This window comes from Lissotriton vulgaris, chromosome 4_1 (genome assembly GCF_964263255.1).
Source record: "Lissotriton vulgaris chromosome 4_1, aLisVul1.2, whole genome shotgun sequence".
In the NCBI taxonomy this organism is placed as follows: Eukaryota; Metazoa; Chordata; class Amphibia; order Caudata; family Salamandridae; genus Lissotriton; species Lissotriton vulgaris.
The window spans coordinates 1,900,432,877-1,900,447,831 of NC_141691.1; the positions used below are offsets into that span (position 1 = coordinate 1,900,432,877).

Genomic DNA, 14,955 nt, shown 5'->3' on the forward strand with positions numbered 1-14,955 from the left:
TTTGATGTACAGAGCAAGGACTAACGTACCTGTACAAAAATTCCATTTCTGATATCCAGGTGGTAGTTGATTAGATCGTGGACTTCTGTTTTCAGTTCGTTCAGTTCGTTGGGGGCGACAGGACATGTTTTATTTTTTCTAAGAGCATGGCGAAAAAAATTCGCGAACTGGACCAGTTTGTTGTTGTCCTGTGTGAAAGTCAGAGTACATCATGGATAGGAGGTTTTGGAAAACTTGTCGAAGTAAAGTTCAATTCATCATTTCTACATTTCACTTTTTTTTTTGCTTCAGCTTGGTATTTTTACAACATGTGAACAAAGTATGTGTCATAGGATTACTTTAATTTTATTTTATGGGAATACATCTACTCTCATAATGTTAAAATGTTCTTTTTTTGTTAGAGAATATGCGTGTTTCCTCTTGGTTTGTCCTTTACTTTTCTTTTCCCTTTTTGTCTTGTAGGATTAGAATTGCTGGAATCCGTGGAATCCAAGGAGTTGTTCGAAAAACTGTCAACGATGAACTACGAGCAACCATTTGGGAACCGCAGCATATGGACAAAATCGTCCCGTCTCTCCTCTTTAACATGCAGAAGATAGAAGACTCGGACGGGTATGCACCAACACTAAATTGTCCCTGTTTAATTCTGAATATTTTTGCTATATCTTGTGTTTGCTGTGAGTGGCCTTCGAGGAGGTGCTCGAACAATCACTGTGAAACCGAAAGGACTTGACAGATTCGCGATATTAAGTGAATGTATATCTTGCAATAATCATCGAGAAGGGACGGATGTTATGAGCTTCTAGGGTACTCAGTCATGATTTTGCCAATGTCAAATGTGGTTTCAAACACAAAGTAAATACACATGCAGGTTAATACGTGTTCGATAATAAAGTGAGGCCGAATCTTACAACTTTTGAGAAGTTGTAAGATTCGGCCTCACTTTATTATCTCTGTTGACTTGTTTAATTTTCTATGCAAGCATATAGATGTAGATTCATCTGTTGGCTGTTAATGATATATGAATATATGAATATAGGGCATCCTTGCAATGGTGGAGCCTTTCTGCTTTAATGTAATCCTATGTAATGAACACTTTTTGGTGGATATGACAACAAACTCTGTAGTAGTAGTGAAACTTTTACATCCTGCCTTATTTCAATTCAGGACTAGTTGATGTTTTGCTGGTCTGCCTCAGCACTTTAGTTCCCATGTATAACATAAACCTAGTCCCTGTAAAATCTTTCATCGAGTCCGTGCACTTGATTTCTGTTTATGTCCCCTACTAATGATCCAGACACCATTATTTCTTGATACCAAGCAATATATTCGCCATTGTGGAGGAGGGTTTTTGGATGTTGCCACCTTTTAGCATTTTTTATGAGCATTTTCTTCAAGGAGAGGCCGAAATGCTTCCCTTCTGCTATGTCTAACAGATCTGCCACAAAATGTGCCACTTAGCTCGGCCTGCAGCGCCAACATAACATTTCTTCTTATGACATTATGACTGCTACAACTGTTTAGTTCATGTTTGTTTCATAACTGCATGAAGTGTTCTCTCTGAACACTCATGTATACCCTGATAACTTCTTATGTTGAGATTTCACCCTCTTTCACTTTCTCACTGATGATATTTTACACCTTTTGTTTTCGTTAATGGATGACCATTGTTGTGCAGGTATTATCCAAGTAAATGTTAAAATCTAATTTACTTGAGGGAATCTCGCAAAAACTGGAATTTTGTTTTGCCTGCCAGTTTGTAGATGGGTGGAGGTCCCTTCTCTTTTGAAAATACTGGAGAATGTTGTGAACCTAGCTTGCTAGGATGATAGTTTATTGGTTCCTACTGATGTTAAGGACCTGTGTTCTCCTGGTATAAATTCAGAATGATTGAAATCTCTGGTATGCTGATCTATTCTCATCGGTCAACACATCAGTATGTTGCTCAGGCTCCTGTCATTTAAAACTTTGGCTTCTATACCACTGTATTATTATTATTAATAGATTTATACAGCGTATAGCTGACCCAGCGACGGGGCGTCCTAGGGCTACCCAAAGAACAGATGCCGAAATACCACTCTAACAGACTCAAACAGTTATACCGGAAAGAGACAGGTCTTTAAAGCCTTTCGAAAGGTCAGATGATTCTGGAGGCCTCTGATGGACATCAGGAGGGAAGTCCAAAGTTTGGCCGCTAGGACATTAAAAGATCGACCACCGGCTCTGGCTCTGTGAAATAGGGGGGTTATACACCAATCCCAGGTTGGCAGAGCGAAGGGGGCGATTCAGGATGTACTGAACTAGCAGATCCATTAAGATCGGGGGGCCTTGTTGTGCCAAAAATGTTATGCGCTACACACAAGAACTTAAACTGAATTATTTTGGCTATTGGCAACCAATGAAGCTTAGGTAAGAGATTGGACACCAAACAAAACTTAGGCAGTGCCAATAAAGCATGGACCCGTGCATTCTGAATTCTTTGGAGGCGTAAAATAGAAGATTTATTAGCACCTAGATAAAGGGAGTTACAATAATACAATTGTTAGACCTGGCATCCTTGGCGGGGTTTCCCCTGACTTTTTGCCTCTACCTCCTGTATTTTTGGACACTGTGCTGGGTTTTGTTTTGCTGGTTTAGATGTTTTGGACACTTTGCCACTGCTGATCAGTGCCAAAGTGCAAGTGCTCCCTGGCTATCCATGATTGGCATATTTGTTTTACCTGTCAAGTCCCTAGTAAAGGACACTAAGTGTGCCAGGGCTGGTAATTCAAATGCTACTAGTGGGCCTGCAGCACTGATTGTGCCACCCACCTGAGTAGCCCTAAAATGATGTCTCCGTCCTATAAGGAATGCTACAAGGGAATTTTTTCTTGTAGAACAACGTTTAATGGTGTATGTGGGTGTCATGTCATTTAGATCTGCCTAAGTGTATGTATAAAGATACCTTTATTTTTATAACTACCTGTGTGGAGTCCATTTGTGGTGTTTCACAGTGTTATTGTTGGTGTTGGTGCAAATACTTTACACATTGCCTTGGGGATAAACCGGTCTCCTCATGCCAGGCTACCAAGGGGGTGAGCAGGGGTTATCAACAGTGTGTGTTTCCCCCTTACCCTGACTAGAGTGGTGGTTTCTGCCTGGCTTTGGCGCAAGCCTCAGCCAATCAGAAGTCCCATTTCTAACACCAACCTAGATAAAATTGTAGCCTGGAGAATAGTTTGGCGGATTTTTGGTTGAAAATATCCAAGCAAAGGTTTTACCCCCTCGGGAGTCCAAAACAGACCCCTGTCAGAACTTTAGATTGGGTATCAAAAGAAAGATCCCTATCTATCCAAATGCCTAAATTCTTAACCACCTCTTTGGGCGGTGGTGCTGGTTTGAGTTTGTCCGACCACCACTGTTGTGACCAAAGCGCACTATCTCTCCCCAACACAAGAATTTCAGACTTAGCAGCATTAAGCTGCAAGCAGTTTGCTGTCATCCAGTCTGCAATTGCTGACAGGTCCTCATTAAATTTAAGGAGATTATTTTTACACTTTTTTGGAAAGGCAATAACTAGCTGGGTGTCATCGGCATAAGATACCAAAGACATCCCTCTGCTTTTTGCTACCATTGCTAGGGGTTGAACATAGATGTTGACCAGCGCAGGGTTCAATGTTGACCAGCGCAGGGTTCAATATTGAACCCTGTGGAACCCCATGCTTGATGCCATACACCTGCGAGTGGTGCTGTGGTGCGGTGGTACAGCAACTTGGAAAGTTCTGCCTTCCAAAAAAAAACGAAACCAGACCAGAGCCAGCCCCCTGATCCCAATATCCTGCAGCCTACATAACAAAATGTCATGGGAAACTGTGTCGAACGCGGAACTTAAATCCAACAGAGTCAAGGCCGCAGAATCACCGACATCTAGGCTGCCTCAGATGTCCTCGCTCACTGCCAACAGCGCCGACTCGGTGCTGTGGCGGGGTCGAAAACCATTTTGTGAGGGGTCAGGATATTGTTCTTCTCTACAAATTCAGCCTAATCTGTATCTACATACGATTCAGTAGCTTTGGCTAAAAAAGGGAGCTGGGAAATCGGACGAAAATTGCCTGGGTCGAAAGGTTCTAAGGATGGTTTATTTAGCAGAGGAACAACGTTTGCATGCTTCCATGCTGCCGGCAGTGATGCAGAGTTCAGTGACAGATTAATCATTTCCCTGACCCCTGGAAGATTTGAGTTGTAAACAAGACAGAGTTGGTCTTGTCTCAAAGGATCAGCTGGGGAACCTGGTTTAATTTTAAAACAAAGAGATTCTGTCGCTGAAAGTGAGAGTGAAGGAAAAGAACACAGCGTTAATTCAGGAGTGACCAACCTGTCCTCAGTCTCGACTATTCGATCAGTGTTTTTTTTTTAACATAAGATTTTATGGAAAAGAAAGCAGGGTCATCAAACAATCACATATATATGCAGCAGTAAGATCAAGGTACAAAGTTATTCGATCAGTGTTGACCCTAGCTGAATGGAAGCTAGTAGTTGGAAGGGTGTTATAAATGGTCTTCACCTTACGCAGAAAAAAACCTGCAACTTCCTCGCACTGAGCATTGGAGGAGACTAAGGGATCTGCTTTCACATTGGAGTGTTGCATCTTTCTAAGCAGGGAAAAAATTATTTTAGGTGGATTCTTACTCTCCATAATTTGAGCAGCAATGTATTCAGCTCTAGCTTTCCAAATCTGCCTATGAAATGTCTTAATTGAATCACAATATTTATTTTTTGCTTCCAGATCATATGCACGCCTCCAGGATAGCTCCAGTTGCTTAGTAAGTTTTTTAGCTTTCGCCAGGGTTTCATTGAACCAAGGATTAGATGGCCCTTGTTTCTTCTTTGAACTGAGTTTTGCAGGAATGCTGATATCTAACGCTTGAGTCAGCCAATTCTGGAAGAGAGTATCAGCTGCCTCTATATTAGAAGGGACTGTGGTTTTAAACTTCACAAAGAATCTGAGAATTGACTAACATCCAATTTATACCAAGGACGTTTCATCACCGGGGAGGGCAATTCGGGACAGGTTTCCCTGGCAGCTGAAATGAAAAAGGAACCATAAAGTGGTCTGACTAGACCAGGGGAACCGGAGGTGACACCGTTATAGAACCCAAATTAGAAAATATAGGGTCCAACAAGTGGCAGGCCACATGAGTACAGTCATTCACATGTTGTATTTGTTGACAGGCCTCTAAATCAGCTAGGAAGCAGGCAATATCTGATTTGCCGCTGTCTTCCAAATGAAGATTTAAATCACCCAAAATGGTGAAATGTGCTGCTTTACTAGCAAGTGGGATAACCTTATTCACTAAAGCTTCCCTAAATACATTTGATGACCCGGGCGGGTGATAGATAAGCAGCCCCGAAACCATAACATTGTGGTTAAGGGTGATTTATAAAAAAGCACTTTCACATTCAGGAATATCCTCCTTCTGAAAACTACATGAAAAAGGCTCCTTCAGAATTAGTGCAATACCTCCACCATGCTTGATTGATCTGTTAAGTTGATACATACTATAGCCTGAGGGAAGTGCCAACCAGCATTCTGCACCAGAGTCCTGTGTTAGCCAGGTCTCAGTCAAAAAAATTCCAGTAGGTGAATCATCTGTGAGTAAGTCGAATATCTCTGCATAGTGTTTTGCGAAGGATCGACAACTAAAGCTAAAAAACCTTAGCTTAGGTGAACCAGAAGGGGGGGTTACCACTCCCAACAGTTCTATAGCTAAAAGAACATTGTTCCCACTGAAATGAATCGATCAAAGGGGACCAAGTATGCTTTAGACAACTAGAACAGTTTATATTAAAAGACAGGAGCTCTGAACATGTGTATATTAACCTGTTGTTTACAATTTAAGCAGAGTGGCTGGCATCTGGCAGCGTCCCGGCGCGCCCGCTGCGCGCATCCGCATTAGGTGCTCTTAACACCTGGAAGTAGCAGAGAAACTCAAAACATCAGCGACTGTGTGTAAAAGAAACCTTGCAACAATGAGACTCTTAATTAATGTTCTGTTCAGATGTCTTTCCTTCCCAACTTGGAAACCTTTTGTAATTTAGTCTCTAGACGAAAAGGTCCCAATGCAGTTTAAGCCATCATTGGCAAAGCCAATATGTCGTACCTTCGGGACGCATTGGCTTCACCAATGCCTTTTTCTCAAAGCTGTACAACATTGCCACGATGCTGGGCAGAATGGCTAACAGTAAAAAATGTAATTATGCATGCGTGCCTAGAGCATGAGCTGGCAAGGTCAGGGGAGGCATGAAACTTCAAGCACGTCAACAGGACCCTTCAACTCATTCTTCACTTCACTTTCTGGACCTGTGAAAGGACTCTCGGGGGACTGCCTGTTGCTGTGGCCTGCTGTGCACTTCAGAAGACTACCTTGTGGCACCTGAAAGGAAAGGACTGCTTTGCTGCCTAAAACCTGCCTTGAACCCCCAGAGGCCTGCCCTGCTTCTTGAGCTTGAACCCAGCACTTCAAGAATAACTCCAAGGGCTTCATGGCTGGCCTCCTGATCAGAGCCTCTGATACAGAAAAGGCTCCAACCATCTTGAACCTGGGCCCAGCTGAATGAGTCCTAACCCCTGCCCCCCAAGTGGTGCTTTTCCATTTCTGGACGATTGGCGGTGGTGCTAAAGGTGCCAAGATAGCCAAAATCCAAAATTTGGACTTCAAAGCTTTTAGGCTAAAAACAGCTCTGAGACCGAGAGGAGACCCAAAGCAACTGTCTTGTCTATCCATCCACCCAGGTTGCATCGCTAGTCGGACGACTTTGCGCCAACTCCTGCTACGTTCGTCTTCACAGCAGGAAATCCTACTCAGCAGTCCTTCACCCAAGGGGGTATCCAGTCTCATGGAACTCTCACCAGCTACTGCCATGTGTCTCTGGATATTTTCGACTTCCTAAAAAGAGACTATGTTTGACTGTGGAAATGTTCACAGCGACTTAGTCCAGTGGTTCGCCGACAACGCCTCTTCACCGGACACATTCTGTAGTGTTGCCCTGCTGAACTTTACCTTCTCAGAGAGTTTCATAATATTTCTTTTAAGTTAAAGGCAAGCACCGATCAGGCCCAGTTCACTCTTTGTATCCGACTCGCTTTCCATCGCAGTTAGCCATATTTTTCGACTTTGATCTGGTCTCGCATGACTAAATATTTGCGGTTGGCGCTTTGGTCTTGTAGGCGCTAGTTGTCGTTTTGTGTCAAATAATTTATTAAAATGTATTCTGTTTTTCAAAATTAGTGAGATTTTTCTTGTGTTGTGTTTTTACATTATTACTGTTTGTGGACTGCATAAATCATTTACCCATTTCCTCTAAAATCAACCTGACTCCTTGTGTACCAGGCTACCAGAGGGTTAAGCACAGGATAATTTAGTGACTTTTGTGTTTCAACCTGACAGGAATTGTGGCTGTTGCTTGAGCAGGGTTTACATCCCACTCAACCAACAACCCAAATTCTCACAACCTGTTATTCATTTCAATAGTCTTTGGTATCCATGGCAAGAAACTAAATACGGGGCCTCAATAGATTACCTTTACCTTTGTTAAAAAACAAGCCTGGTAGTTGCATCTCCATAATCTGGAACAAGGACAAATATTTGTGAGTTAAAGTCCTCCTCCTCTTCTTCGGAGATAGAAAATAATAATTGTATGTACAACATGCCTCTTTTTGCTGGGATAGACAACGTAATCTAACACTGACTGCCCTTTATGTTTGGTGAAGAAGCCCTGGGCACAGTGTCTAACACAGGTCCACATACAGCATTGAAAAGAAAATAATTCAAACATTTTCAACTTGTCACATTGTCAAATCATAATTCAGGGGGAAGGAAACACAGACTTCTACATTTTGAAGAGATCGTATTCATCTACGGACCGTATTTTAAGGCAAAATTAGTCTTACATTTATTAACTTTTATCGTATTAGTAAATCACAATTCAAAGAGAGGATTTGATTCTCCCTTGCAAATATCAGTCACACTCGGAGAACATCAGTAGGGTCAGGCATGTCAGACAAGGTGCCACTACTGTTCAAAGAGCTTGTATTGTTTTTAAAGAAAATATGTCCTAAGCATTCGATTGGTGGTAGTCATATGGCCTCACACCAATAAGATGATTATGATCTATCTGTCACAACAAAATGATCAACTTGGTATAGAATTTGCGTTCTCTTCAGAAAATCTGAAGCATGTGTTTATTTTCCCTGAATGTGATTTTTCTATGTAAAATTAGAATAATATGTTTGTATTATTTTGCCTTCAATTATGTTTTTAGTTGATTTGTGGCACATCTGTTCATATGCAGTGGTAGTAAGCGCTTTATAAATGCAATTACAATACAATATTAAGTAGGCATATTTATTTTTCCCTTTTTCTGTAATAGTCATCCCCCTTATCTCCCCCCTGTGTAGCTGTCCTCAGCCCTTGTGTGATCCACAGAAAAAGAGGCATAAGAAGCATTAATGACTGAGAGAGTGGCTTAGGCTCCACCCACACGTTGAACTTCAGTTCTACAAGCTTTTGATTGGGCGCATCCTGTTTCCAGTGAAAAACGAGTGCCAGAGATGTTATGTTGACAAGCCAATTATCAAGCCCAGAGCCTTGACTTGTACATTGGAAAAACATTTTCAGATTTGATAGGTTTGATCCCTTTGTTATGAAAAGTTATAAAAAAGTCTATTGGCATTATTTATTGTGACAAGGCAGTAGGCATTTAAGGACAGATTGTTATTACACTATGATAACGCGTGTAGATAGGTATTTTGTAACATGAAATCTCAGATGGGAATAACAGGCCAAGAATCTGGTGCTGGTTACCTTTTCTGACAATCCCTGAGAGTAGAAGAATAGTACCACAAGACCATCGTTATACCCTTTTAAGAGTGTGGGGGGTTCAGTGCTGTTTTGCCAACTATACTTTTGTACATATTTATACTTTTATGACACATTAAAGTAGCAGCATTTTAGCTTTTAGGAAATCTTATGCTCAACACTGCAGGCTTCAGTTGAATATAGTGACAAATAAATGATACAGGTGACAGGCCTGATTGGTTAATTGGGGAATGTTATGTCAGATTCTGTAGGCCCTATATGTTTATTATAAAAAGTTACAGCAAAGGCCGAAGTCCTGACGTATTTATTTTGAAATGCACATGTTAAAATCATTAGGCTTTAAGTGATTAATGAATGCCTATAGACAGGTGTTTTCTTAAATAGAATCTGAAGGATTGCCATAGCAGGCAAGGCTTTGTTGTTGGTTACTCCCTCTGACAAAGCTTGCAGGTAGAATAGTATGGTTGGTGCATTGGGTCAGCCTGCTACAACCGTTGGTTCTAGTACCCTCTGAGTGACATTTTGCTTGATCGCATGTGCACAGCTGCCTCAAAATAAGTGCTGGGGCTAGTGAATCATTCCTTTAGTTTTCCATTTTATCCTTCAATTCCTTTTAATTTCATTTCATCGCCCCCCCCCCCCCATCTCCTTTATTTATTTTTTTAAGCTAGCCGCTCCCCTGGCTGTTACACGGTCGCTTGTTTGTTGCAGGGTGCTGCTTCCACTTGGCCACTGCTTCAAAACCAGGCGGCCATCATTATATGATATTGTCCGTTGTGTGTGTCTTTGTTTTCTTGTCCAAGATTTCTGCTACTTTTATAAGCAGTATGTCAACCATCTTCGCTTGGTACAATAGTGTTGCATTATGCACAATACGATTCCAAAATTGGCATCAAGTACCATGTTGGCTGGGTGGCCATCTTGGAATGGAATTGTGCATAGTTTGATTGGATAACCTTTCCAAGGTCGCCAACAGGTTGCTTCTGAACATGGTTGCCACTTTGGAATATTAAAACAATGGGAGACTGCACAATACCTTAGCAACATGTCTGTCCTCCTATGTGTATAATATTTCCCTATCTTTTCATGAAAGCATCTGCCCACCACTTTAATGTAGCAGCATTTTGTCTACATTCATTCAGTGAATTTTTCTTCCATATGCTTCGTGTGTGTGTGTGTTTGTGTGTGTGTTTTATTTTGGACTGATAAGTAGGTGAATGCAAGTATAAGTAATTGGCGCATGAGTGCAAAGATGAGGCACAGAGTGGATGTATAAAGAGTTGTGTGCCTAAACTCATCAATAAATTAAGTCACTTTCAGTTATAAGATAATGCTATTGGAATGGATATCACTTGTTATTCGAGCTCTAACCATGAGCCCCGTATTTGTTTTCTACTTCATCAGAGTCAGTCTTAAACATCACCGTGGAGGCAAACTACAACTGACACCCCAGGCATATATGTTTCATCATAACTGGGTATCGCCGATCTTCTGCTTCCAATTCCATATGACTGCTGTGTACCACAAAGTTTCATGTTTGCAGAACTAATCTGATTGATTTTGAATATTGACACTCGTAATCCAGGGTTTTATTGTGTGCCTTCTGACTGTGCTTGCGGTTTTTCAGGGGACATCGTGTAGGCATACATTTTAAAAACAGAGAGACACTTTCTGCTCTAATCCGGTTACATGTCCGCTGCAGTATGTAACTACCTCTAGTCATTAGTAGCATGGGCATATTCAACCAGGTGATGTAGTTCTCTGTGTATATATTGCATCCAACACTATTTTGGTACCTAACAACCAATGCTCGCATGAATGATTTGTTATTGTGACTGCACTACTTGAGTGATTTTTGTATATATCACCAAAACTACTCAGACATACAAAAACATGCATGTCTAAGGCATCCAGGTTTCGGATCTCAAATTCATCTTGTCATGAATCTTTAATAACTTCTTTGTTATAGAATGATGCTTTCACGTTTCATTCATGAAGAGAGCTGGCACCGTGCCGATATTAGAACACATTAAACATAATGCATTTCCTGTGCACTGTGCACACTCGAATTACAATGAGCAATAGATTGAGTTTATCTGAGAACTTTATGAGCTCTACAACTATATATTCACCAGGCAAAGATCCTTTAAATCCTTTAGTCTGACTTTCATTGACAGGACAGGCTCTATTACATAATTATTTTTATTATGTTATTCTTTTATTAGGATAATGATAAATTGATAAATTATAAATTCTGGTGTTTTTCTCATGAACATATAAGATACCTTGTTCTATACTTTGAATACTTGATCATTTAATCTTAATATTTAGATTAGTTTTAGTTTGCAATAGGGGAATTTCCGGTTTCTTTGGTAAAGCTTTCTAGTATGCTGGGTTCTCCATCCATCATATGTAGAGTCCATTGTTTATAACCTGTTTCTCACTGTTAAGGCTGCTTAGTTTTTTTACTATGAATTAGGCTCTTTCCGAGTCTTTTCCCATTTGACAAATTCTGACTGTTTGAATGAACGCTCATTAAAGTTTTAACTTGGTGCAGAATCTTTGAACTTTGTCATACTAGGCACACTGCTGAGGGCTTAAAATGAGACTGCAGTTGACGAGAGATTTGTGGGCCTGCGCCAGGAAAGCTTTGCACAGGCAGTGGTCAAGATGCAGCTGCGGGATCAATGCAGAGTTCTTAGCATTGGAAGAACCGTTGTAGCAGAGGAGATGCGTCCGGTCCAAAGGCGATGCGTTGAACAGCAAGGGCAACATACCAGTTTTGCTGTAGGCACACAACAGAGGAGATGTGTCATTCTGCTGGAGCATTTTCAGGCCCACTTCAAGGGTCCAGGACTGGGGTGGAACCACTTGGCAGGGTAGACTCACCGATGGCAGAATTCAGGTGCTGGGGTCACGGTTGTTGGAGCCTTCCGTTCCTGATGCTCAAGTTAGGAGGCCAGCCAACTAGCCCCTGGAGTCACTCTTGTGGTTTTAGGTTCAACATATGCAGGCCCAGTCCTTCTCACCCAGGTAAGAGTGCATCATGCAGCAGGTCAGCACAGCAGGAAAGCAGTCTGGCAAAGAGGCAGTCCTTCCAGCAGCACAGCAGACCTTCCAGGCAGAGTATCAACCGGTCTGAAAGTGAACTGAAGAGTTGATGCCTGAGGTACAATATTTATACACAGTTGTCCTTTGAAGTGGGGAGAAGCTTCTAGAGGTTTCCCTTTTGAAGTCCCCAGGCATCCTTCCTTCCTTGCCATTGCTCCAGACTAACTGTAGGCGCTTTGTAGCCCTTTGTGGGAAGGCAAGACACAACCTATTCAATTGTTCATAGGGCTTTGCCCTGCTTCGCCCTTCCATCCTGCCGATGATGGCCCATCCAGGCACAACTAAGCTCTCTATTATGTGTGACTGTCTAGGAGGAATACACAAAGCTCAACTGTCTGTTACACCCAGTCATGTGTCCCAGAGACAGTCTACTAGAACTAAATGGCTAAGGCAGGAAAATGCCAACTTTCTAAAAGTAAAAGGAACACATGATGGACGAATGCTGAACAATGCAAACATTCACCCCCAGTCACAAAGATCTGGGCTTAATCCATTGTTCTTTTGCTCACCACGCCACCCCAGTTTGGACCCAGCCATATGCAAATCAGTCTTGACCCTGCTACTCACGGGAACTGTCCAGCCCGAACTGCCAATGCAGGTCCTTCCTGGACCGGAAACAAGCATCCTGGGAACGGTTTCGGGGCATTACCCCTCTCAGGCAGTATAGCATAAAATTCAGTGGTGCAATGAGCACGGCACCTACGTCAAGGTAATCTTAGTTAGTCTTTTTCTTAGTGCATTTTGTGAGTTTACTATTGAGAAGAACAAACTAGATTAGTTTGCGATTTCCATGGAGTCCCTGAATTCCTGTTTAGAGACTGTTACTTAACCAAAAGCTTTGACTCAACTTTAACTATATATTGGATGGGGTTCTGCAGGGCTTCAAAAACCTGTCTTTCACATTCAAGGTTTGATGCTTTGAACTAAGTTCACGTATGTCACCCATGGGTGTCAAAACGAACCTTGTTGTGCTAAACCAGAGACTCAGTTTATACTACATTGGCGGCCAACTTGGGACCTGGATGTCTTGTAAACCTGTAAAAAAAATGTTTTATATATACACACACACACACATATGCATCATTATTATGTCATTGTGAAGGCTTATGTACTAATCATGGCTACCTCCTACAGATCATAAGGGAGCATCTATTGTCGTAGACTTGTCCAGGTTGAATTTTAAAGATTATTAACCATTTGGTGGGTTTTTTAATTGTTTGAATACATTCTATTATGAATACATTCATAAGGCAGCCCCTATTGTGATATGCGTCAATTAGTGACCTTGTATTTGTAAAGCGCAAACTAATCACCCCTAAGGATCTCAATGCGCTGGGGGCCTTCGGGAACATTAAACGAGCTATTGCCCAGAGTTGCATAGTGCTGGGCTAACCTGGTGCCGGGGATCAAACAATGAGCTCCGTGTTCCGAAGTCAGCCACCTTGGCTGCTGCGCCACACCTTTTATAATTACAGGGAAGCAGTAACTTAGCATCTCAAGATTTGAGGTGTCCCCAATGAGGAGGGAGGGCAGTTATGTATGTAGTAGCTGCTCTCACAGCGTGTGCCTTTGAGACATTTTACTCATGGATGGAATTTGAGACTATAGACGCTATCTTTGGGCACAATATAGCTCTTACTGAGATTTGGAAATCCCTTTAACTTAACAGAAGCACCAGAACTGGTTTGCGGTCAGTTGCCACGTATGCACAGGAATGTTCGTTTAGGTCCCCCTGAGCAATGAAGGGTACTACATGGCCAGTACTAGCTGGCTACACACCAGGTTCATCAGATGCTACAGATGTTTCTGGTGACAAGTCCAACTGATGAGTTCATGTGAGTTGAGACTCCAGATACACTTTAAATTGCCCTGATAAGGTTTATGATTTAGAAATATAGCTGGAAGGGGATATACCAGGCATTATTAAAGCAGTCTTCTGGGCACATTTATCTGAAGATTATGATATCATACTAGCTGAGGAAGACTGACCTCCTGTCTTTTTTTAGGGAAGCACCTTGGAGGGAGGAAGTAATAAGGGTAGCTTTTTCTCCCATAGTGCCTGAAGTGATCACCGAAATCTACACCAGTGAATGGGCTGTAAGACCAGCTCCGGCCTTATATAGAAACCAAGCAAGGCGGGATAAACACTCTATTCCCCATATTATAACCTCAAGCACAAGCTCAATATCCTTTGAAGCCAGAAGCAAAGAGTGGTGTAAAAGCAATATTAGAGCTAGTGTATTATCCGGGCATAATAGGACCTTGTCTTTCATCAATGAAAACGCCTCTTTTTCTGTCTCTAAACCTGACGGACCCTATAGGATAGTTTTAGACTATAGAAACTTAAATTGCATACACGCACAAATGTGGTGCAAAATACACATAGCACAGGTTTAATTACAAACCAGGTGTAGGACAAATACGGAACAAACCTGGACATCTCTAATGAGTTTTTTGTACAAATATAGCACCTGCAAGCGAGTATCTAATCACCTTTAGTTTTGACGGGGTGCAGTTCTCGTTTTGACGCTTGCCTATTGGCTATCAGAATAGTCCTGGCTTGTTCTTAGCGCATATCATGGAAATCTTACAACCAGATCTCTAGGTATTGTCATACATACATGATAGCTTTCTAACTGATGACATACACCTAATTCGGGTGAACAGAATTGTAACACTGTTAAAATCACATGATTACATAATTAACCTTACTGTGACCTTCTCCAGATACGAGTTATCCAATGAGGGCAAGGGCTTGACTTCTGATTTTCTTCAAAAGTGTGCTATCCTGCATCCTCCTTACTGAAGAAGTTGCAGTCCCTGCTGGGATTCCTTAACTTTGGACAAACTTAAATCCTTTACTATGCTGATCGAGTGGTGCCCTTGTATGACTTGATTTCTCGTAGGTTTTTATCAAAACAGTGGACAGACACACTGATGTCTTCCAGGGACGATAAGACCAACCTGGTTATCAGAGTCCTACCAA

General features: G+C 41.8%; 1 protein-coding gene across 5 annotated transcripts in view; it reads left to right on the forward strand.

Moving 5' to 3' along the window:
• The window catches only part of EFR3A (EFR3 homolog A), a 1,108,455-nt gene that overhangs the window by 533,781 nt on the left and 559,719 nt on the right, over positions 1–14,955 (forward strand). For all 5 annotated transcript variants that reach the window (XM_086966224.1, XM_086966228.1, XM_086966225.1 and 2 more), the window contains one exon: positions 463–612. In XM_086966224.1, the coding sequence (XP_086822350.1) occupies positions 463–612 (150 nt within the window). The remainder of the gene's footprint in view (positions 1–462; positions 613–14,955) is intronic.